We start from the raw sequence: 27134 nt of genomic DNA, 5'->3' as shown, positions 1-27134 counted from the left end.
ATCCTCCAAATTATTTTCAAAAATCAATATTTTTAGCTTAACTCAACAATAATAAAACGATCAAAGGAATATGTTTTTGAATTAATATACGAATATTGCGTTTATTTTATTGGTCCCCGTCTTCCATTTTGACCCACCTTCCCCTATACATTTTTAAAAATATTCAATAAATATATTCCTGTCCTTACTTCTAATTTTATCGATATTTCGTTTAGAATAGAGGAGTTGCATGTTTTTTAATTTTATTTTTTTCGATATTTGTTTAAATTGATTTTTATGTAATTTTACAATTGAAAATGGTTTTTCTAGGCTAAAATTTCAAACGCCAGTGTCGACATACCGTTTTCGTAACGCCACCACACGATGAAATGATAAAAAACATGCAGAATGATAAATGTTCTCTTTCACTATATTATAACGTAATTTTCAAAAATGTGAGATAAAGTTTCTGAAATAATGTTTTCAGAAATGTGAGATATAGTTTCTGAGAAAAAAATAAATAATATTTTGATATTCTCAATAGTGACATGTTGTTAGGCATATAAATATCACGAGTATGACAAAATACATGCCATAAGCAATGCATCTAAGTGAGAGGTATTATATACATGTGTTGAAACTTCGATATGCGTTGAGATAGTTGTAAGACGCTTGGGGAGTGGGAGTTTCTTAGTTGAATAGATGAACTACAACGGATAAGCCACGATACAAGTCACTTTTGCAATTTCACAAAACACCTATAATACCTCTTACTTAGATGCAATACTTAACGCATGTACTCTGTCATACTAGTGATATTTATATGCCTAGATGTAAATCGAACATTCTGTATATACTCAATAGTAGTCCCTATTTCATAAATTTGCTTTGGCAGTACATACACACACACGAATACACTATCCTGGTCGGCAGTACGTCCTGATCATTTCAAAATCAGTCGTCACACACAGGCTGTTGTACCATAAAAACAACAAGATGTTGTACTTAAATATAATTTAAATAGCAAGCTCTTCGCGCTTGGACGTATCCGTTTCGTTTACACATGTCCGTTTCTATTTCCGTATACACATGTCTGTTTCCAAGCGGAAGCGGTTACACATAAAAAAAAATTAATGCAACTTCTCTATTTTAGAAAAATAATTCTGATACTATTTATACAAAAACAAAAATTATTATAATTTCGAATCAACAGTCTCTGATTCTAAAATCACTTTATCCGGTATACCAGTAATACCTTTTGTACCCTGTAAATTAGTTATACTCGTTTCATTTTTTCTCTTACGTCTCACACTATTACGTAATTTTTTTACACCAGCAAAATGTAATTCAATTTCACCCAATGGTTTCCCCTCTGTTTCTGGTAAAATAAAATACAGTAAAATTGTACCAATCAAACCAAATAAACCATAAAACCAAAATACACCAGGCCATGTTAGTAAATTAATCATTGAGAAAAAAGTTTTATTTGATAAAAATCCAAAAATATATCCAGCACCACCAGCTAAACCCGCTGCATTTGATCGTGTTTCATTCGTAAAAACTTCCCCAATTAATATCCATGGTAATAATCGAATACCGATATGTGATAGGAAAGCGGATGTTATTAGTAGTGTTGTTGGGATCCAATTATATTGTGTGATTGTTTCACTTAATTCAGTATCGATTTTCAAAAAGTACGCGTATGTTCCAACAATTAAAAAACAACACGAACATCCAATTGTTGAAACAAATGTTATCAATCGTTTACCCGTGTAATGTACTAAAATTACGCATAATAAAGAGCCAACTAATTCTACAATACCTAATATTAAAGTCGCATAATATTTATCGATAGGAGCTTTTAGTGTATCGAATATTTTCACGGCGTATGTTTGTAAAGTTGTCATTCCAGAGAAATGACCCAAACAAAATGAGAAACTTACTAAAAAGTATGGCAATAAGAATGTCCGCTTTCCATAATCGGACAAATTAAATCTAGATACGGTTTTTTGTGTGGCATCGTTTTGTGGCGTTTTATCGTTCGGTTCAACTTTATGTACAGTCATGTAGATTTCATTGTATTCATCCATGATTTGATCTACTTCACACCAGCCACGAAGCCAACATAAGGAAGCTTTTGCATCGTCATAACGATGTTTTAATATTAGCCAATGTGGACTCTCTGGTATAAATGTTAATGATATAATTGCAATTATTGGTGATGATATGTTTATCAAACATATTGTTCGCCAATTTAGAAATGTACCTAATAAAAATTGGATAAAAATTCCAAATATCACACTCATTGAGCTCGTTGCCGCTAACATTCCACGTAAATGTGGTTGAGTTATTTCCGCAACGTATGTTAGTACCTGCAAATAAACGAAATCATAATTAAAAGAAGTGAAAACAAAAAATTAAAAAGAGAATGTGTTTTATTATAGTGTGAAGGACTGATCTAAATTGAAAATTACTGGCAAAATCTTATACATTATATCAAGTTACAACTTTTAAACGCCTAATATATGTGTGATTGGTCTATGAGTCCACTGTCCGTTTTGATAAATACATGCTAAGTCATGTGATATACGTACGATAGGGTGCATACAAAACTTAATTTGAAAAGATAGGGAGTGTAATAAAAACTTGATTTCTATGGGTTTGTTTTTATAATAATATAGTAGTAATTTGGCATTTAGGTCACTCCTCATACTATGATAAAAAACATCCTCTGATTTAGTGTTTTATTGGGTGATTTTTATTTTGGTGATTGTATTTTTTAGTAATTGATTTGGTTAATTATCTCGTAAATTAGGCCTCGGAACCAAATTTGATGGAGCATTTTCTTCTTTTTTTCAGTTTATTTAGGAAGCGAAGAGGTTTGCAGTCAATTATAAAACACCCTGTATATCAAATAAAAGTTGTTAAGAAAATGCTTACCGGTGCTTCAAGAAATCCACCCGTAAAACCAGTTAAAGCAAATCCTAAATATAAAAATTCAACTTGACGTCCATAATGTAATACTAACCACGCAACTATAAATGGTATATTTATAAGTAACATTGATTTTTTTCTACCTAATGGCTGTGTACAAACACCACTTAAAGCACATCCAATAGGAACCATTATATAATTTATAGAACCTAGAAAAAAATAAAAATTTTAAAAATTGGAAATCATTAATAGGGGATTGATCACACCCAAATATCGGATGATCATATATCAGAATAAATACATCTGTGATATCTATAGTCTAATCTACTGTGGCATTTTACTGTCTAATTTTGGGGGGAGGGAAGGTAATGGGATTGGAAAAAGTACAAAAATTTTAATTGTTTCAAAATAAATAATATTTTGGTATTTTTTTTTATCAATTTAAAGCAATTAAAAATTGAATATTCTATTTTAAGAAAAATGGTGTTATTTTTTTTTTCAATCTCTGAAATAATTCGTTTAGCTAACGCAGCTCCTGCGCTGCGAATTTTTATTTTATGAAAAAAAGTATCGGATATTTAGGTGTAATCCCTTACTCTTGGTAAAAATCATTTACAACGAAATTTGCAATATTCAGAGTGTTCTATAATTGACTGCAGAACTTTCGCTTCCTGAATAAGCTGAGAAAAAAAGAAGAAAATTTTCTTTACCAAATTTGGATCTGAGGCCTTATTTACGAGATAATTAACCAACTCTTATTTTAATAAATTAATAAAAAAAAAATTATCATAATACAATTCATCCAATAAAACACTACTTAAATAGAAAATGTGTTTTATCATAGTGTGAAGGAGTGACCTAAATGCAAAATTACTACGAAAAAAAAACTCTATTTGGCTACCGCAATTAGGTGACTCCTTTACACTATGATAAAACACATCCTCTGTTTAAGTAATGTTTTATTTTATTAATTTTATTTTGATGGATGTATTTCTTATTAATTGATTTAATATAAGAGTGGGTTAGTTATCTCGTACATTAGGCCTCAGATTCAAATTTGGTAGAGAAAATTTTCTTCTTTCTTTTCTCAGTTTATTCAGGAGGAAATAGCTCTGCAATGAATTATTTTTAACACCTTGTATAACTCTGCATGCAAGTGTAGCCGCAAGTAAAAGTTAGAAGTATAAAGAGTGAATAGAAATTTTCGAACTTACTTATCCATGATATCTGTTCTTTACTTAATATTAATTCATCACTACTTCGTTTACTTGTATCACCACTTAATGCTGGTATTGCAATTGTTGGTATACCAATTGTTAATCCATATGTTAACATTAATAAATTTTTTGCAGATACTGCAAATAATTGTGGAAACACTTTACGAAATGTTGTTATCTTTTTATTGTTTGATGTATTGTTGTCATTTGGTGATCCAAGTTGTGCTTTCCTGCAAAAAAAAAAAACAAAATATATAATACATAAATGATTATTTCAAATTGCCAAACACTCAAAACTTATTTGTAATGCAATCTGGAATGAGACAAATATGCGAATGTTGGATTCAATACGGAGTTTCTTTAATTATGAATTTTCATTTTAGAGTCTTATAAGCAAAAATTGGGAAAAAAATACACTATTTAAGAATCAGAAAGCTTGCAGTAAAATGAAGTAGTATGCATAATATTTTAGCTTAACAATTGAAAGGAAATAAGAAATATTGAACGTGTCAACTAGGCTAGTCAACTAGGCAATCTGTATGACGTAAATGTAATAAAATGCTCTAAAAATATCGTAAAAGCGTCAAAAACAAAAATTTTTTTATGTTTTCTTTTTGGAAAGCTCCGTAAGATAAAGTTTTTTCTGCTTAAACAGAATCTGTAATAAATTTTTTTCTTGGTGAAAACTTTTTAGAAGCTCAATCACCGATTAATTTTTGTACAATTAACATTATTGCGAGTTTTTCCATAAGGTACTATGTTAAAAATCACAATTTTAAAATGAAATATTTCAAAATTTTGACCCGCAAGAGGCCCAAAAACTGTATTTAGTGTGATCAAAGGACTTTGAACTATCATCTACAAAACAGAACATCCGGACTACCTTAATTCATAAAATAATTTATTTTTCTGCACGAAGTTTGGCTATTCAAGGTTATTTGACTTTGAATACTCCTCTAATTTCAACGATTAAATAGTACCTAATTGTTTTTTTTAATAAAAACCAATAAAAAAATTAATATCGTTCGTTTGAGTTAAGACAATTTAATCAGAGTTGAATTTAATCACTATGCCGATTTTGTTTACCCCAACGAAGGCGAGGGTCTTATGATTGAAAAAATTGACCCGAAAAAAAATAGATCGAAAATTTTATAGACCCGGAGTATTGTTTTTTAATTACGAGTTGTTTGGGTTAAGTTTGTCGACAATAGAGGAGTTGGTTGGGTTCTGAACTTTTTAGCCCTTGCATTAAAAAATGCGACACTATTACATATACATTTTTTTCGATCTATTTTTTATGTTCCTCTGTTCGCTCATAATTTCTAAACTACTTATCATAATTTTACAAATGAGATATCGTTGAAAGCGTTTTGATCGTTCGCTGGTTATAGGCTAGGTGATGTTACATTAAATTGAATATGGTGCACTCTATAAGACATAAAGTCAACCCAAAATAATTTTAGTAAAAAGAACTTAAACGCCGAAACGCCGGCGACTACAAAAGCACGCTCTAACAAGTATGAAAGAAAATATTTTCATCAAAATTAATATGAAATCTATTTAATCTCAGAGGTCCCCCGACTGTAATGGCGATTTTACTTATCATAACAATTTCAGATGAAAATATTTTCATGTTTTCATAATTTTTAGAGCGTGATTTTGTAGTAGCCGGGTTTTTTTTTAACTGTCTCACTCTGAATTATGGTTGTTGGCGAACCAATTTTTTAGACTATAAGTAATTGCCTCACTTTAGGGTAAATCCGGCATTGAATTTAATAATTCCGGGTACATTTTTTAAAATAATTATCAATTATCAGATACCTACTTCATGAATAATTCGATTTATGATTTAAATAAATTATAATAATTTAATGTAAAGATTTAATGAGTTAAAGTATACAATTGATTTAATAATTAATAATATAATTTTGTTAAATACAAGCTTATTAAAAAAAAAAAAACCAGATACAATGCATTATAATTTAATGTTATTGCTTAATTGCATAATACAATCTAAATAAAAACTTTCCGCATTACATGTACGGTATTCCACATTCTTACAATATAGTGACGAAAAGAGAAAAATTCAACGATTTTTCTCCTAACTGCTGTAAAAATAATACAAACACAAGAAATGGAAATTTTAAATACTTTTTTCAACATTCGATTTCAAAAAATTTATCAAAATTTGTTTGCATTTTTATAAGGAAGTTTAATTCTATCTTCTCTCAACAAGGTAGGATCTCGGACTCTTGAATTTTCGATTTATACTGTAGGCAAACACGTGAAATTTTATTTAAAAACAGTTTTTAATCCACAAAGTAAAAAAAAGGGTTTTATAAGTGTGACCGCTATGTGTTTGTGTCTGTCAGTCTATGTGTCTGTCTATCGTAGCTCCTAAACGGATCGTAGCTCCTAAACGGATGAACCGATTTTGATTTTTATACCATGTATATGAAATATACATTGTATATTCAGTTTAGTCCCAAGTTTGTAACGCTTAAAAATTTTGGTATAGGTGTTCATAGAATCACCTAATTAGTCCATTTCCGTTTGTCTGTCAAGAGATATCAAGCTGAAATTTTTATAGTGTGCTTAAGACGTAAAAAGTGAGGTCGAGTTCGTAAATGAGCAACATAGGTCAATTGGGTCTTGGGTCCGTAGGACCCATCTTGTAAACCGTTAGAGATAGAGCAAATGTTTAAAAACAACTTTTGTTTGAAACATTTTCTTGTAAACATCACTGTTGACCCACGAGGGCGCTAATTAGGTGAAAATTTTATAGTATTTATTAATATGAGAATATCAGTTATGTGTGTGTGGCTATTTAAGAGTGGAAATCTTTCTTTATTTACGTGACGTCAAAAAACGATTGCGTCATCAAAACTGTCTATACATGGTATTTCAACAATTAACTAAGTCAATTGTTTGTTTTCACTTGTTTTGATTTTTTTTGGTAGGTAATTTAATGGAGATTGTAGCTATTTTTCAAATGCGAGTTTAGGGTTCCGTACCCGAAAAATTCGTCGGGGATTTTTTAAATTTTGTAAATTTTACTTACTCACGTCTTATTTTCAGTATTACGGCTAAAATTCGTACAGAAACAGAAATTTATCGGTTGTAAGTAAGTATCTTATGCTCTGAACTCAATAATATTACAAATAATTTTTTCCAAATAATTACATAAGTAATTGATATTTTATGGAAATTAAAAATATATTATAAATCATTTGATTTAATACTTATGATTTATTGATTCATAATTAATAAAGATATTTTCCTTGAAAAAATAATAAAATTTTACGAAAACATAAGAAAATAAATTTAAAAAAAACGTATTACTTAACAATTTTAGTTAATAATAATCGTATATTATCTTTTATTAATCCACAATGGAATATTATATTGTTTTTTTAATATCTTATTAATTACTATTTTTTTAGTTATTTGTTGTCAATAACTAGAGGAAACATTTTTTTTATTGTATAAATGTGTGTTTTTTACGTGTTTGATAGCAAGAGTTAGACCGTGAGCCGATAATAAAACGAAATTTTCATGATTCCTTTTAATATAAATATTATCGAAGATAATAAATGAGAACTCTAGGATATGTCGAAATAAATTTCGATTTTTGCCCCAATTTCCTAGATCAGTTTTTTTTATTTTTAAAATACGTATTTTTGACTACCAAGTAGTCATCATCAGTAAGAATTAGCTGCGGTGCAGTCCGCCACCAAATTAGCAAAGAGTAACATTCACTAGCTAATTCTTACTGATGATGACTACTTGGTAGTCGAAAATACGTATTTTAAAAATACAAAAAACTGATCTAGGAAATTGGGGCAAAAATCGAAATTTATTATGATTCCTTTTGTCTGCCATTTAGAGGATTGATAAAGGTAACTTTATTAAAAAAGAAATTTGAAACGTGATAAAAAAGGCATAAAATTTCCAATCGTTAAAAAATGGAGTACTTACAATTGTAAAAAACAAAAACATTTGCAATCTTTTCGACAGTTGCAAATAGTGGATCGGATGAAATTTTTTTTTAGCATTTCAGGTGGACTGGACGTGCAGAAAATCGAAGTTGGTTTTTAAAAATCTTTACTAATATGCAAGATATGAACGTTTAAAATACTTAATTAAACAAAGAGGAAGATACTCACTAGTGACGTCATACATGGGTATCGTCATAGAGATTACATATAAAACTTTGTTTTGCTAAAAGAAAATGGGCAACTTTTGAGTGCAATCTTTAATTGCTTATAACTTCTTCGATTTTTAATCAATTTTAATTTCACTTTCAAATTTTGTTATGGTACTAAGTCTAGTTTTACATTTTTATGGGTTATATGGCCAATTCGACATCTGGATTGTCTATTGCCTGACGTTTATTTCATTTGATGTACCTTTTAACATAAAAAGTGGACAAAAAAACTCGATTTCCATAAATGATACTTCTTAAAATAGAAATTTTTTGTATTTATAATCCTATATAAAGAAACATACAAAAAGAATCATGGTAACGCTTCATTTTGGACTCACGGTCCACATCTTTCAAGAAACTAATGTTGATCGATCCAAGATACAACACTTTACCCTATATAATATCTTATTAGTAGCTTTTCATAGTATCATTGATGGCCTCAAATTTAGTAATTTTAAATTGTTTTTAAGTATTAAGAAAAACAAGTGAAAATAAACAATTGACCGGGTTAAGTATTGAAATATCCTGTATAGAAAATATAACCGACCTTGTATTGTTTTATAAATTACTTTTATTTCAAATATAATAATAACATTCAGCTCGCCATAGTGAAATTTTGAAAAATTTTTATTTTTGCCCCTTTATATTATTTGACAGGTCTGGTATGAAATTATAATCAATAGACTAATTATTTGAAACTACCTACAAATTTTCAACCTTCTATCTTGTATAATTTCGGAGAAAATGGAACCTTATGTTCTAACCTAATTTACGTCCACACTGGTAAACAAAGATGCTTACGAAAAAAAGTTTGAAACAAAAGTTGCTAATTTTTTTATAGGGAACATTTTTTACATTTAACTTTTGATCTATCCATTACGGATTATAGGTTGGGTCCTCCACATCCACGACTCACTAGGCTTTTGTCCACTATGAGTATATCGGTTGGATAAAAGTATAAAAGAATATTTTTCTTAAAATTATCTTTCATAAAAAATAAGGATTATTATTATTTTTATAAAATATTTTTTGTAAAATTATTCATTCAATCACTTGACAGCAAACACCAATCAGAAAGTATTAAAAGTATTACGTCACGCCATGACGAACGCTATGTAAACAAAATTACATTTTAATAGAAAAAAGCAAGTTATTTGTTTACAACTGCTACTTGCAAACACAAAAATGCTTGTATGTAAAGTCGTGATGTCATTCAAGGCGCCATGACACTCTACATTGTTTTCGAAGTAAAGAATAGGTTTTTGCATATAGAAAATACATAATAAATACTGTTTTTAAAAAAAATATTTCTTGGTGTAAATCAGATGTAACATTTACACCAATTTTTCAAATTTAGGACAAAATCCTATTGACCTATGTTGCTCATTTACGAACTCAAACTCAATTTTTACGTCCTGAGCACGCTATAAAAATTTCAGATTGATTTTGTTTTTATCATCAATATTTCTAAACGTTACAAATTGAAGGCTAAAATTAGTATACCTTGATAAATATTTCATGTATACAGGGTATAAAAATCACTCCAGGAGACATTGTAAGATAATGAATTTTTAATAACAATAGGTACCAAGTTATTAATATTATTATTAAAGATAGTTAAGTATACTTATAGAACACTTAATATTTACGTAATTATTATATTTTCATGATTAATAAATGAAAATCTGAATGAAATAAAAAATTAAGTTCTTTCATAATGATTTATTTTTAAATAGTCATTAATATTTTTGTTAAAACTTTGCACTCTTAATCTTTATTATGTAATTTAACCATACGATTTTTTTAGCTCTTGAAAATCCATTAATTCCGTTTTTGAAACGATTACTGTACTAATAGCACGTAAAAATATGTTACAAAAATCAGCTAATAAAGGAAAATGAAAGAAACTGCTCGCATTTTGCTAAAATCTCATGGTATGTGTTTCTTAGGTGTCAAATATCATTAGTAATGCATGAGTTAGTGGCGCAAATGTTTCTATTTGTTAATCAACAATAAATTTTTAATTCAATAAAACAATAAATTTTTAATTCAATAAAACGATCAATGTTAAAGTTCACTTAAAAAAATTAGTAATTAGTCAACTTGTATGACGTATATGTTAAGTCCTGGTAACTTCTACCAAAATTCTATATAAATGTCTTGATATTGATATGGATCAAAATCCAGGCGTAAAATTACCATGTTACCGAGTAATTTTCGACTCAGACAAATCCGACTTATTGTTTAAATTTTTCAAACTTCATTGCTTCATTTCAGCGACTATTATATAATTGAAAAAATATTTTTTTAATGTAATTACCTATTCTATAGGTATATTTACTTATCAACTGATTCATACACATCCGGTATTTTGTAAATAGCCCATAATTATTTAAAAAATGTCATTACAGTGTAGAAAAATTATTCAAATTCACCCAGATATAATTTAATTAACTTACACTACACATCATGCTGATACCAGTGGCTAATTGAGGACAAAAAATTTGATTTAGGTATGATATTAAATAATTAAGTAATTATACTGTCACTGTTCATAAACATTCACATAATTATAAATTTCAAGATGATGTCAAATACTTAAATAATTATCCAACTTGTTCGCTTGAGTCTATTTTTACCGAACTACGCGACGTATGCGATTGGTCATGTGTTTATCAGTTTATGTAGAGATCATTTTCTCTCAATTTTCGTTTAATTTTTCGTTTAAGTTGTAATAGAATTTATAAACAAAATTCTAAGCAAAAGTCTCAAGTATGATCGTACATTCGCTTTTTGAGGAACTGCCTTACGCTTTAAGGTCCTACGACAGAATTTTCAAGTTCCGGTACCTATGCTTTAAATACAGTACACCCAACTTTGTTCATAAAAAATTATGCAATATTAAATTGAGATATTTTTTGTATTCATCCATTTTGATTGAGAAATTTAATTTAAGATTGGTAATAATATAATTTATTATTTTAATAAAAGTAAAATGATTATATCTTTCAAATATTATAGTCTATTATTTGCCTTGAGTGTAGATTTGTTGAAAAAAAAAAATTATACACCCGACTGAGTTAAATAAAAACTAAAAAGAAAAAAAACAAATCCAATAGTTTATATAGCAACTTTAACAGTTCAGACTTGGGAAGATTTGAGTTAGGCTAGATATTAATAGGTCCCGATACTGGTAAAGTCGCTTTATAAAATACTGGACTTTTTTTCCAGTTTGTTTTTATCGTAGTCGGGTTTTTTGATTTTTTAAATAGACTTTTTAATTAGGATTTTCGAATACCTATTCAACGATACCCCATTTAACATAGTTCGTCGATTTTCATTTTCAGTCAATGTATGTATATTAAGTCCTTTGTAAGGCTCTAGACTATTTTTCAATATATACCGCAGTTTCTTTAAATATTGATGCCTAAAGATTTAGAGAAAATCACTTGTAGAACAAATAATACACAAATGCCATTCATTTCATCACTTTTAAATGTATTTTATGAAAAAACGAGTGCCGGTTGCTATAATTTTTTTTAGAAGAAAATATTTGTGATGCTTTTAATTAATGAATATTAGTTTTCCAAAATATTCGTAAGAAAATTAGCCTTTAAACAGCTCAACGCAAATTTGAACATCCCAAATATATAAATTGAGCACTGTATATGGGAAATTAAAAAATATAAGTGTTTATAAATCTTTTTTGGCCCTTCCCAAGGAACGTCTCTGCTTTAGAATAATGAACTTATTTCGAGATACTGAATTTATGCAGTTTATTGCATATACGTACGTATATATCTACAAAAGCCACCACATGCCAAGGTTCGTTGCAAGGTCGTATGACTGGTTATGGCTTATATACTAATTACCATGTATAATCTGTTTATAACGGGTCATTAACTCTAATTAACAATATAATTTTTTTATCGATTGATATTTGTATCATATTGGAAAGTTTTATTTCATTGAATAATCAAAAGAGAAATTCTTATTTTTATATCCTGTATATATGAAATATATATCAAGGTATAATAATTTTAGTCCCAAGTTTGTAAAGATTAAATATTGGGTATATATGACACGATCAACATGAACCAAATTTTGTTATGGATGTTTATTAAATCATGTTATTATGGTTTCTTTCCGTTAGATCCTCTGTCCGCCGACACGATAACTCAAAAACAAAAAAGAGATATCAAGCTGAAATTTTTATAGCCTGCTTAGCTGACGTAAAAAGAGAATTAGAGTTTATACATGAGCAAAATATATCAATTGAATATTGGGTCCGTAGAGCCCACCTTTTAAACCGTTAGATTTAGAACAAAAGTTTATATGCAAAAAATGTTGCTTATAAAAAAATATACAACTTTTATTTGAAACATTTTTTCGTAAATATAATTGTTTTCCCGTAAGCAAATTTTGGCAAAATTTTTGTGTGCTTTTTTCCCAAAACTATAAAAGATAGAGAAATGAAATTTATAGGTAGCTTCAAATAGCGGCCTTATGAAAAATAAAAAAATAAGTTTTCTAGAAAAAACTTTTTCAAAATTTTTGAAAACCATTAAAAAGGGCGGCCGGAATAAAGTCATAAATTTGTTAGTTTTTAAACTTTTCTCAATAACACCGTAAATTTTTAAGGTTTTCCACCAGAATGATCCACTATTCCACAGTTTAAACAAAATTTGAAATATCCGTTTACGATCGAATTGTTTTTAATTTCTAATTTATCTAAATTTCCAAAAATATTTGTTCTTTTATTATGTAATTCATAAAAATTTGTAATATAAATATTAAAATTGTGCTAATTAATAATTGAATTAAGTGTTAATAAGAAAGATTTCAATTCGTATTTACTTTCATTGCAATTGCAAGAATATTTCTTTTTCAAGTCAATGATACTTATTCGTCTAGACATATTATATATATAGTAAATTTTTACTATTGCATTTTGAAATACGTCTGATTTTTTATTGCAAATATGATAAGGGGCCCCTAAATGATATTTACAAAATTTAAGAAACTCAGCTTAGAGACAGACTATTGTTTTTGCACTTGATATGAGAAAGCAAATAAACCACTCATACATTATACAACACCACTTTGTCTGCCCAGGGCTACAAATTTCATGAAACGTTCTATATCATTATAGAACGATTGATAAACATTCTATATCATTTAAAATAGTTTTGAATCGTAGCAGAAAATTTAAAACTATTAAAAATGATTAAACGATTTGAAATGGTTTTTCTTCTGGATGTGATAACATCCCATCTTTGAAATAACATGCTCATGACTTATATAGTGCTTGTGTAAAGTTGGACGAACTGTATTTTTACCCGGAATGTCTAGATCGGACTCTGGTATTTTTTAAAGTACATGAAAATTGATATTAAAATCAACAATTTTCTCAGCTTTTTTCGGTAATGTGTACATTAGTAAACGCAGCCGATGTCAAGTACCATACGTACTTCATCCCTACTTTATTTGAAAAGAAATAACTAAAATCCAACCATCTTAAAATCAACTTCTTCGCGACGTTGTTAGCTCTCATACCCAGCATAATATGATACAAGGTTTATTTAATTAAACTGTGCGGTGTTTCGATTCCATAAGATTCTCTTAATAAATTACAGATCATGATTTACATGTAAGATTCTTATCCAAATAAAGGTTCAACAGTAACAACTTAGACACAAAAACAAAAAAAATTATTTTCAAATATTTTATAAAAATTCCAGGGTCAATGACTTTTGACGACAAATTTCGTAAAATACTGTAGTACTTAAATAAAATAATACATCAGTTTTCTATACAAACTTAAAATGTGTTAGTCCAAGAGCTGAGTGGAACCTGAGTGATTTCCATTTTATAATGCTAGAACAAAACTCGCCTTGCTCATCAAATTGAGAATATAAATAGCTACACAGACAAATTAAAAAAAAAAAAAAAAAAAAAAAAAAACAAGAAAAACGTAAACAACAGAGTTACATTACTCAGGTCATATTTCCCCCTCATTAGATGCTTCTACCTATTAGAAATTTTTTTACTGAAATGAGGTTTGTAACTTTTAAACTGAAATGAACAACGAAAATTTCTTGAATTGCCTGGCAAAATGCTTGAAATTTTACCTGATACCTATGCTATAAGTTTTATCGTATTTCCTATTAAAAAAAAAATAATAATAATAATAATTAAAAAAATAAAAATCCGGCTGATTTAATTAAAATCTGAAAAGGAAGAAACAAGTTTAGTAGTATACATAGCGACTTTAAAATTCGCTATGTAAACAATTGGACTTGTTTCTTTCGTTTCAGATTTTATTAAGGCATTCGGGTTTTTTATTTTTTTTATTATTAATTTTATTTTAAACTTTTTAGTGTCCCGACACTAAAAAAACCCTCTTATTATAACTACATTAAAAAATTTAAACCATATTATAATAACTAATTTAATTAAAACATATAACTTATACATATTTTTGTGATCCCCTTTTAATTTCCTTTATTTTGACATCCTACTCGATTTTTTAAAATTAAAGTATTATTATTTCGCTCCAAAAATTTGCCATTTTGTTTTGTTTTCCAAACACCTATCTAAAAACACTTGGGTTCCAATGTTGAAATCCATTGACCCGTTTGGAAAATAGGAGATAATAAAGAAATTTACAAACAAATTTACATACATACATACAAGATACGAGCGAAAAACATAACCACTCCTTGACAGTCGGGTAAGAAAAGCCGCAATTAGAACGGTTCATCCGTTTGTGAGAGTTCATCAAAGAGAACTAACTGCAAAAAACGTAAGTCATTTGAGACGGTTGTTTTCATAAATTTTTAGAAAAGTTTATTAAAATATTGTCCAATTCAGCTTTGGCAAGTAGCTCTTTGACTAATAATTTCAATATACCTATAAGTTAAGTAGTTTGTATGTAATTCATATGTAATGACCAAATTAATAGGTATTTAATTAAAAACAATTTTTATTTAACGCTTACTATGCGTATCTGTTCAAAAATTTCCTTGTAATCAGCATAAATAAATCATGTAATTTGAGTTATATATTTTTATATTTTTCATATAAAATATTTTTTATTTGGAATAAAAATACAATCAAACAATTGACTGAGTTAATTATTGTAATATAAATAACTTTATTATTATTATTCGTTGATAATTTTTTGTAGTCTTCATAACAAAAATAATCTTTAAAGTTGTTAAAAGCTGAGTGCCCGTCAACATTCTTGCTGTATGATTTAACCCATTAAGAATCTCATTCAAAACCCTCTATATCTATTTCAGAATCATATTAACAAGATCACGTCAAAAGAGTTCAAAAAATTTTAATTCTTTGTTTTTATACCATGTATATATGAAATATACATAGTATATTAAGTTTAGTCCAAAGTTTGTAACGCCTAAAAATATTCATGCTACGAAAAAAATTTTGGTATAGGTGTTCATAGAATCACCTAATTAGTCCATTTCCGGTTGTCCGTCCGTCCGTCCGTCCGACCGTCCGTCCGTCCGTCCGTCTGTGGACACGATAACTCAAAAACGAAAAAAGATATCAAGATGAAATTTTTATAGCGTACTCAGGACCTAAAAACTGAGGTCAAGTTCGTAAATGAGCAATATGGGTCTTGGGTCCGTAGGACCCATCTTGTAAACCGTTAGAGATAGAACAAAAGTTTAAATGTAAAAAATGTTCTTTATAAAAAAATAAACAACTTTTGTTTGAAAATTTTTTTTGTAAACTTCACTGTTTACCCACGAGGGCGCTTATTAGGTGCAAATTTTATGGTATGCATTAATATGGGAATATCAGTGTGTGTAGCTATTTAAAAGTGGATATCTTTTTTTATTTACGTGACATGACGTCAAAAAACAAACGATTGCTTCATCAACACTGTCTATACATGGTATTTCAACAATTAACTCAGTCAATTGTTTGTTTTCACTTGTTAAGTTTAAAAAATGAAAATCATTTTAAAAAAATTATATATAAACAAATTATTAAAATTTTTTTACCTCTTTTGACGTGATTTATTTAAGTATGTATAAGAAAGACTCGACCAAGCCAAAAAATTTTACACCAATAATTTAAACATTATTTTTAAACGAAAATTCCTGAAAATTTTCTGAATAAACAATTGTCTAACTTGTTGAAAAATTAACTTAAAAAAGATAAATTTCCAACGGTAATTAATTCTTTAAAGTGTTCAGAATACACCATAATTTTTTCAAATTTTTAAATCGATATTTAATACCTTAAAAAATTATTTAGTTTGAGATACTCGATCTTGACCATATAACAATAATCTAAAAATGACGTAAAAGACTTATTTTCAGAGCTATTTTAAAATTAAAAATAATGGGGACAGACTTTCGGGGATTTTTTATTGAAAATTTCCTCTTCTTTAAGAATATTTTTTTTAAAGTTCTTTAATAGTATTTTTTTTTATAATTCTGGCACATTGTTCTAAATATCATTCCGAATTCAACGAGCTATCACGCGTAATTTACTATCATTATTTGAACTTGTTAACTAGACAATTATTAAATATTGCAAATAATAATTGCACATAATTAATAATCTAATTATTACTTATTGCATTGTTTAATTATAATTATGAAAAACTATATGTGTTTAGGTATTTTAACAAAAAATGTTATCATCAATGTTCCAATGTTAATTGCAATGCTTATTATAAATTATTTATTAAAAGTTTAAAATTTATAAATAACAAGTGAAAATAAACAATTCACTGAGTTAATTGTTGAAATACTATGTATAGACTGTGTTGATTACTTTATCACATTACACATACAAACATGTGACACATACATAACTGATAATCAAGTATAGAACATATTATAAAATTTCCACCTAATTGGCGCCCTCACGGGTAAACAGTGATGTTTACGAAAAAATGTTTCAAACAAAAGTTTTTTAATTTTTGATAAGGAATAAACTTTTGTTCTATCTCTAACGGTTTACAAGATGGGTCTTACGGACCCAAGACTCAATTGACCTATGATGCTCATTTACGAACTTGACCTCACTTTTTACGTCCTGAGTACGCTGTAAAAATTTCAGCTCGATATCTTTTTTCGTTTTTGAGTTATCGTGTCCACAGACAGACGGACGGACGGACGGACAACCGGAAATGGACTAATTAGGTGATTTAGTGAACACCTACGACAAAATTTTTTTCCTAGCATCATTATTTTTAAGCGTTACAAACTTGGGACTAAACTTAATATACTATGTATATTTCATATATACATGGTATAACAAGTGAAAATAAACAATTTACTGAGTTAATTGTTGAAATACTATGTATAGACTGTGTTGATTACTCTGTCACATTACATATACATATATGTCACAAACATAAAACTGATATACCCATATTAATACATACTATAAAATTTACGCATAGTTTGCGCTCTCGCGGGTAAACAGTGATATTTACGAAAAAATGTTTCAATCAAAAGTTGTTTATTTTTTATAAGGAACATTTTACATTTAAACTTTTGTTTTTGATTGAAACATTTTTTCGTAAACATCACTGTTTACCCGTGAGGGCGCCAATTAGGTGGAAATTTTATAATATGTACTATACTTGATTATCAGTTATGTATGTGTCACATGTTTATATGTGGAATGTGATAAAGAAATCAACACTGACTATGCATGATATTTCAACAATTAACTCAGTGAATTGTTTTTTTTCACTTGTTTTTAGTTATTTTTTGATTGGTTTACTACAAAACGATATATTTAGTGTAAAGATTAAAATGACCCAGCCTGTATATATAGATATACAATATACTTTTTTCACACAAAATTTTTATTTTTACTTTACTCGAAACTAGTTACTAGTTTTAGTTACTCGAAAAAATGCAACATTTACAATCAATAGTCTACCTACGTTCCGACAAAATAGGAAATAAGTAAATTACTAAGACTTCTCGAATGCTTAGTTGATTGTTTCTGTAAAACCGGATGAGACAATTTCGAGAATAATATTGTAAACTAGCTCGACCCGTAGTTACCGTAACCTGTGGCTAAAAACAACAAACAACAAATTTCGTGAAAAAGTGGCGAAAAAGTCAAAAGCCCTTAAATTAATATTAGGAGAACATGTATTAAAAATAATAGTAATGTGTCTAGAGTAGAGCATCTGTAAAAAACTAACATGTTTGCCTAATAATGTTTTGAGTATTATATGTTTAGATTATTAGGAGAGCATCTGTGAAATCTAACATGTTCGCCTAATAAACTTATTATTTCAATTTATGATATTTTTTCGGTCAAATTATTTGTCTTGATAAAGGACTACAAAGGAAGGTAAGAGTAGAACAGAAAAAAACTTGCTTGAGTAAAATAATATATAAGATACATACTATACCGCCTATAATCTCCGTAATTGTTTAAATGAAGATATAATTAGATAATAAATTTCATAATTTTATAAAAAATATTTTTGAATAAAAAATATGTATTTATGACCTATTCACACCAATTAAACTTGTGTAGATTTTTTATTTTCTTCTTGACCTTTTAAAAATTTTTTCATGAAACGAAATATTAATAAATTACAAAATAATTATTACACTGATCAAAAAAATTTGATTTTTTTTTTGTCACATTGATGCGATAGAACATTTCTTATAGTTTTTGGGGTGCTAAACTCGAATTTGGCTTCAGAAATTCTCTAACACATACGGTTTACGAAATCTTTTTACCTAAGCTTTACCTAAGAAAAGGAAAAATAAGTTTTGCGGTTATAATTATTTTCTCATATGAAAATTAGAAACGTTCTTTTTTCCTTCCCTCTCACCTTAACATACTTTTTGAATCTTTCCTATATCTTTTTGCTCTTCGAGAAATCATATGGTCTTTAATATATTTGAAATACACATTGCTTTACTACTAATATAAATATTTAAATGTAATGAATTAATTCTACTTATTGACAAAGAGGATAGCAGATGGAAAGGACAATTACATCGATCGCAGCGATGTCATCTTACAAAATTTGCAACAAGTGAAATTTACAAAACTTTAAAAACCCTTGGCAAATTTTCTGGGAACGAAACCCTAAACTAAAATATATAAGAACACTCTCTATTAATTACGTTTTTCTTTAAAGCGTTTTGTATATCGTCACCAATTTTTTTTCGGGTACGGAACCCTACATTGAAACATAGCTAAGAATACTCCCCGTTAAATTACTTTTCCAACGAAACCAAAAAAATAAAAATCCGTTCATTCGTTTAGGCGCTACGATGCCACAGACAGACACACACACATAGCGGTCAAACATATAACACCCCTTTTTTTAGTTTGGGGGTTAGTAAATCATGTGTTTTATTTAAGGTAATACAATCGCCAAGGCAAGTTTAGACTTGTGGCTGAAATTATTTGTACCTTATTTTCAACTTTGATGATGAAGTTTGTTCTTGAATGTAGACGAAAATGAAGAATAAAATTTTTCGCCATCTGCCTTGGTTTTCGAAATATCGAAACCTAAATAATTAAACAAAATTTTCAATTTTCGATATTTTGAAAATTACTCCAGATATCGAAAAATTTTATTCTTACCTTTCGTCTTATATTGTCAAGTTATAACATCGAAATTAAAATTGAAAATATATTCTGTTTTTAATTTGTGTCCCCACTACCGTGCTCATATACATCCTTAATTATTCGGGCACAACTTGTTTTTTTTTTTTTTTTTTTTTTTTACAAAAAAAAAAGGTTTTAATTTTAATTTTAATTTTTTTTAAATTTTCACTGACGCGACGGGTTTTGGAGAAATCTATGAAAACATATCATCCATCTACCGTTTTTCCATAAGACCAATGTTAAATATGCCTACTTTTGAAGTCATTTATTTATTTAAATAATCGGATAACCCCCCCCCCCCCCACCAAAACTGTCCTGGTGCTCGTACATCCTTAAAATGTTACTATTTTCATGAAAATGGTATAGGTATAGGAAATGTCAAATTAAAATTATTGAAAAATTAGAAAGAAATTAATTAAATTTATTGCATTAAAAATTGTGAAAATAATTTTTAAATGTAATTACTTATTAATGCAGATAAAAAATGTTCACATGTAGGTAAATATATAAATATAAAACGTTAATAAAATCAATGGTAAATAAATTGAATGTCAGAGTCAAAAACATTATAAATCTTTTATAATTACCATACAGATATGATAGGTCATAGTTCATGGACAGGATACTAAATAGTGTAGGCATTTCTTCTAAATAAGTACTTCCTCTAAGTATTCGGGCTTCGATCGCCTATCAAGTATGATCATACTTTCACTTTTTAAGAGACTAACTTAAATTTTTATATGTCTTAAATATGGCTTAAGAACCAGGCCAAAAAAAAATTCATTGAATTAACTAAAGCTGATAATTTGAGGATTGGTTATAGTAGTTGTGTACACACACATACTGCGGTCAGACAAGTGAACGATAGAACAAGTGTCAGATATATGCTATCGAAACGGTTAACTTTTACGTGGTACTAAAATGAGTTTACTAAAGCTGAAAATTGTTATACAGATTGTATATTGCATATAAATAACAGTTATGCTTGTCACACTGTTAGGTGTTAGAACAGGGTTAGTCAGTCAGCCCTTATTTATAAATAATAAATAAATAAGATTCATTTATGATTTCCGTGGTATTTAAATGAATTTATTAAAGCCGAAAATCTTTAAATTACTTGCATATTGCTGTGCAATTTTCAGCTTTAATAAATTCATTTAAACACCACGGAAATCAAAAATGAATCTCATCTATTTATTGCTCCAAAATAAAGGCTGACTAACCAGCCCTGTTCTAACGTTTAACAAACTGACTGTCATAACTGTTATCTATATGCAATGTACAATCTATATAACAATTTTCAGCTTTCATACATTTATTTAAATACCACGGAAATCTTAAATGAATCTGATGTATTTATTGTTCATGAATAAGATCCGACTGACCAGCTCTGTTCTAACATCTAGCTGACTGACAATCATAGCTGTTATTTATATGCAACATACAATCGTTATAACAATTTTTATTTTAAGAAAATTCATTTTAGTATCACGTAAAACTTAATCGTTTTGATGGCATATATCTAACCCATATTCAATCGTTCGCTTGACTGACCGCAGTAAGTGTGTGTACACAACTACTATAACCAAACCTCAAATGATCAGCTTTAGTAAATTAAACGAATTTTTTTTTTTGGCCTGGATCTTTCATTAGAATTAGTAAATATGGTGGGAGCGCAAATAAATACATAGTGCACACTTGGAATTAATATCCTGTGTAATTTAATTTCGCTTCCACCATTTAAATGGAATAAATTTTGCATTGATATTCGCTCCGCTCATGGGTTTTATTTTAATGGAGCTAAAATGGTAACGGCTATGAATACTATTTTCAAACAAATTTAAATATTGTAATTATGTTAATTTATATTTAAAAAATATTGCAATTTCTTTATGCAATTTCGTTTCTTATTTTCACAATTTTTTATGCAACATGTTTATTTAATTGCTATTTTTTAATAATTTTACTTTGACATTTACTACACCATTTACATGTAAAAAATTGTATTAAAAATTCATATTTTAAATAAAACATATGATTTATTGCAAAATTTATAAGATAATAGCGCTGAGGACGATTTAGCTGCCCCCTCCACCTAGTATGCTCCCTGCCTGGGTTAAATCCAGTCTTAGGTAAGATTTTATGAGTTGAAATTTAATATTAGAAATAATGTATGTACATTGCGAACTAAAAAGAATAAAAATCATTAATTTATGTCAAACTGTGAGTTTTAGTGTAACTGATTGTAACAACATTTTATTATTCGAAAAACGAGATTATAACTTACGTAAGAAGAAGCAGGGGGGCTCAAGAAATCTTATGTATGCTTACGTAGTGGGGAGGGGGTCAAAAATCGTCTAAATTTTGCTGGCCCCTTATACCATAAGAATAAAGTCTCAAACTGTATACTATTCTATTCAAAATTTGCATACATACAATCTAATAAAAATTTTATCAGTAGCGTGCTATCTGTACGGAACTAATGATGATTTCATATCTAAAGTGATTCCAAGAAGAAATCTACATTCTTTTTATATCACGTGCATTCGAGGCTGCAACTCGTTTTCCCTCACAAGTTATAATTTCTTTTATCTGAAAGATTAAAGATTTATTCCACCAATAAATGTGTTTTTTTATCATCAAGGTAATCTCCTTCGTGTTTAATTCCAAAAAATTATTACAGATTCATTATACCATGTATATATGAAATATACCAAGGTATATTGTTTTTAGTCCTAAGTTTGTAACGCTTAAAAATATTGATACTGTGTACAAAATTTTGGTAAAGCTGTTTATAAAATCACCTAATTAGTCCATTTCCGGTTGTCTGTCTGTCCGTATGTAAACACGATAACTCAAAAACGAAAAGAAATATCAAGCTGATATTTTTAAAGCGTACTGAAGATCTAAAAAGTGAGGTTGAATTCGTAAATGAGCAACATAGGTCAATTGGGTCGTGGATCCGTAGGACCCATCTTGTAAACCGTTCGAGACAGAACAAAAGTTTACTCGTGAAAAATGTTCCATTTACAAAAATAAACAACTTTTATTTGAAACATTTTTTCGTAAACATCACTGTTTGACCGTGAGGGCGCAAATTAGATATTCTATAGTATGTATGTTTAAGTATACATTTACTGTATATATGTATATGTGTTTGTTTATTGCAAATAATATCACTGAAGAAGTGAAAAGAAAGATTCTGTTATTAATTTGTGTGTAAGAGTGGCTATCTTTTTTTACTAACAAGATGTAAAAAACCAAAGATTGCCTAATTAACACTGTCTATACATGGTATTTCAACAATAAACTCAGTCAACTGTTTTAATTGTTTTAACTTTTTTTATTTTATTTTTGTTAGCCAACAACCAGTTTAAAAAACATTTTTTATATCACTTAAAAATAAATAAATTTTGATATACATGTATTTTCAATTATATACCTACCGACAAAGCATGAGCTCTTTTCGAGGTAATTTACTTGAAAATTTGTGTTTGTTTATTCTAAGCCTCCTTTACACTCTCGCGTTAATTAGCACAAAATCGAGTGATGAATTGTGGTGCCGTGCCTGTCTTCGCATCGCCTTGCCCAACTTCGTTAATAAGGCGGTATTTGTTCCCGATTCAAAGGCAACATTTAAGGGACTCAGACGAGTACAAGCTGTATGAATTTTGAAACGAACTATAAAAAAAACTGAGAATCTTATCTACATAAACCTTTGTTGTGTCTTCGAACGAGAATGCGTAAAAGTCCATTCTACAAAGATTCAAAGAAATTAATCTTTCTAAGTCAGCCAGAATCCGTATAAACTACGGGTAATTTGCAGAAAACAATAAGTCTATATTAAAATGTAAATAAAATTTGATGTCCAATTTGTTTTAGCAGTGCGTAACATTGTCAAAAAAGCTCCCACGGGATTGCGTAAACATCTCAACATCTTATTCGAAAACCACATAGCAGAAAGTTTCAAATGAGTTGGAGATGCTTTCGATTAGATCGCTTTAGTCGAAGAAAAATTTTTTTGTTACACGTGTATATAAAAATATATCTTTTCGCAACTGTTTAATTATTATTAACTTTTTCCTTATTATCGTAGGGATCTATATATACCTAGACGGGAGCGCTTATCAGGACATTTTTCATAAAAACGTATATATTTGTCATAAAAAAAATGAAAATAATGAGTTTTTTCCTGCTTATCAGTAGGGGGGGGGATATTTTATTGTTTTACGACGAGGGCTTGCTATAATTCGCAGTAAAAATATATTTCGATTAATAACTAACATAATTCTAACGCAAAGTCTCAACATTGGAAATAAATATAATTAAAACTAAAATTTCCATAATTAGTTTTACAATAAAATGTACTACCTATCTTTAAAGTTGTAATAATGATATATTACGATAATTATGCAATTTACAACAATAAATCAAGTCCATAAAACCACGACTTTATGTCGATTGTCTCTGACACATATCCAATTACAATAATGTATCTTATTTACAGAAAATATCAAGATCAATTTCAGTAAAGCATCCTTTTACAAGTATTAAATGAGTGATGCATCCTTGTTTGGACAAATTTAAGGGAATTTATGAAGTTCGAAGATTATATTTAAGAGTTTTGGTAGGCTCAAAAATTCATTTTTACACTAAGATTTTCAGCCTTGAATACAATTGCTTTTGCGTTTTGTAAAACATTAAACTTAATAAAATTGGGAAACGGTCAACTTGGCGAAAACATTAAACATACAAATTTATTTTACTCTTTCGAAATCTATATTCTTTGATAATTCTTAAATTTTAAGAAAGTAGAATGGGTTAACATTGCTTTTTTTTCATACAAAATTGGAAAAATCTCTAAACCCAAAACTATTAAATACCTGATACTTCAATATTAAAAAAATCGCAAGTCGCAACCCAATTCTAACCCTTTTTTCTTCGAAAAGTCTCCTCTTTTATAACCACTTTTATACACCTACAAAAGAAGTTTTACTCTTCGAATAAGTACATAAACTACTACATAAACGTCCTTAATTTTCGAAAAAATTATACTTTACTCAAAATTCTCAGTGTACACTTCCAAACCCCAATTTCCACACCCATAACAATTTAGTACAAACTAAATATAAATCTCTTGTTTCTTTATAAGTAAGTTTTTCTTACATTTTCGAGGTAAAAATACATTTATATCACGAAAGGTTGATTATTGGTTCCTTATTGGTTTTATTCGACTTGCCATGCAAAATAACATACATAAATCGATACGGCAAACTTCAGTTTTCGAAGAGGCTAAGTTTGTCGTCACCTCTTCAGTTTTCGCACCCCTATTTTCTAAAACCTACTTCCTACTAATCGGATTCTTAAACTGCTTTGGGTCAAATTTTTACTACAGTATCCAAAATTATTATACATTAATGATCATTTTTATTCACTGCTCTACCAAAGTTATTTTTTATGTTTTCTTTTGGATAGCGCCGTTTGGTAAAGTTTCTGTGATAAATTTTCTTCGTGAAAACTTTTTAGAAGCTCAATCACCGATTAATTTTTGTACAATTAACATTATTGTGAGTCCTTCCATAAAGTACTAACGTAGGTTAAAAATCACAATTTTAAATTGACATAATTCAAAATTTTGCCCAGCAAGAGGCCCCAAAACTGTTTTATTGTGATCAAGAGACTTTGAACTATCATCCAAAAAAAAAACAACATACATGTACTTGCTCAAACAGCCGGACTACCTTGATATTTTCAATCAGTCTCAAAGTTATTTAATATCTTTTATCAAGTTTCTAATCCGAAACTTGGGGTAATTTTTTTATAATATAAATATCGGGTAAAACGGGGTTAATCAAAATTGCAGGATAAATGAAAACATTTATAACCTAGCCCTAAAATTTAGAAAAAATATTTTCAGAGAATAAATTTGGATTGTCTATTTTACAATTTTTCGAAATTCGAAATTCGAATTCCTCGAAATATTCAATTTATTCGTCAAACTTTTCCTAAGCATTTCTTGCGATATCACTAATTAATTCCAAACAACTCCACTAAAGCTACATTTAAAAAATAACAAAAAATTAACTTACTTCATTATGAAAAATTTGTATTTATTCCAAAAAAAAAAAGAAAATTATGTAAAAATCGAATCACCACCAAAACACCAACAAACCAAAATTTAAATAACCGAATTATTTATATTTCAAACATTTTTCAATTTGTATTTATTAACACAAGTCATTATTATTTTATTTATAAAACCATTCTTATAAATTCACTTCCAGAAAAACATTTCATTTTTAATAGATCAGTGTTTTTTTAAAAAGAAATGTAATAAATTCAAATAATTTACGTAGATTTATAAAAAAAAAAAAACAAGATCTTTGTTTTGTGTATTTATTTATTAATTAGTTATTTAAAAGTAAGTTATTCCACTTGCAAGGTTGTTTTGTAAAATAAATCTAATATTAAAATATAAATATTATATACTTTCTAAAATCACATATAAAAATTATATTTTAATATGGTATTTACTATCAACCATATATTTAAGCGCGCTTATAGAATACACAGTCACAATAATAATTTTATCCCACTACTTTATTCAACGGATCGCACATACCTAGTTAGGTACATGATTCAGGTTTAATAATTAACTATTAGTATGGTGAATAAATATTATTAAAAAATTATCAATTTTCATATATTAGTACAATAAAAGATGTGACAAATAAAGGAAAATGAATGAAACCGCTCGCATTTTGCCAAAATCTCATGGAATGTGTTGCTTAGATGTCGTAACGCATGAATTAGTAGTGCAAATATTTCTATTTATTAATAAACAATAAGTTGTTAATTTAATGAAACGATCAATGTTAAAGTTGATTTACAAAATTAATAAATAGGCAACTTGAAGTACGTATACGTTATACATGTATAATAGTTTTCGATTATTTGACAAACACTTAACATATACGTCATACAAGTTGCCTATTTACTAATTTTTTAAGTGAACTTTAACAATGATCATTTTATTGAATTAAAAATTTATTATTTATTGACAAACAGAAACATTTGCACCACTAGCTCATACATTTTAGAAACACAATCCATGAGTTTTTATCAAAATGCGAGCAGTTTCGTTCATTTTCCTTTAT

General features: G+C 28.2%; 1 protein-coding gene across 1 annotated transcript; it reads right to left on the bottom strand.

The window, feature by feature from the left end:
* Positions 1-753: 753 nt before the first annotated feature.
* Positions 754-26083, bottom strand: LOC123291931 (facilitated trehalose transporter Tret1-like). Its single transcript, XM_044872393.1, has 4 exons — positions 26067-26083; positions 4128-4360; positions 2920-3122; positions 754-2351 (listed from the first exon to the last, which is right to left on the bottom strand). Exons 1-4 carry the CDS (start codon positions 26069-26071, stop codon positions 1173-1175), a joined length of 1620 nt encoding a protein of 539 aa, XP_044728328.1. The 5' UTR covers positions 26072-26083; the 3' UTR covers positions 754-1172.
* Positions 26084-27134: the final 1051 nt, after the last annotated feature.

Source organism: Chrysoperla carnea, chromosome 2 (assembly GCF_905475395.1).
Source record: "Chrysoperla carnea chromosome 2, inChrCarn1.1, whole genome shotgun sequence".
Lineage (NCBI taxonomy): Eukaryota > Metazoa > Arthropoda > Insecta > Neuroptera > Chrysopidae > Chrysoperla > Chrysoperla carnea.
The sequence above is the reverse complement of the archived record's forward strand: the minus strand, read 5'-3'. Positions and strand labels throughout refer to the sequence as shown.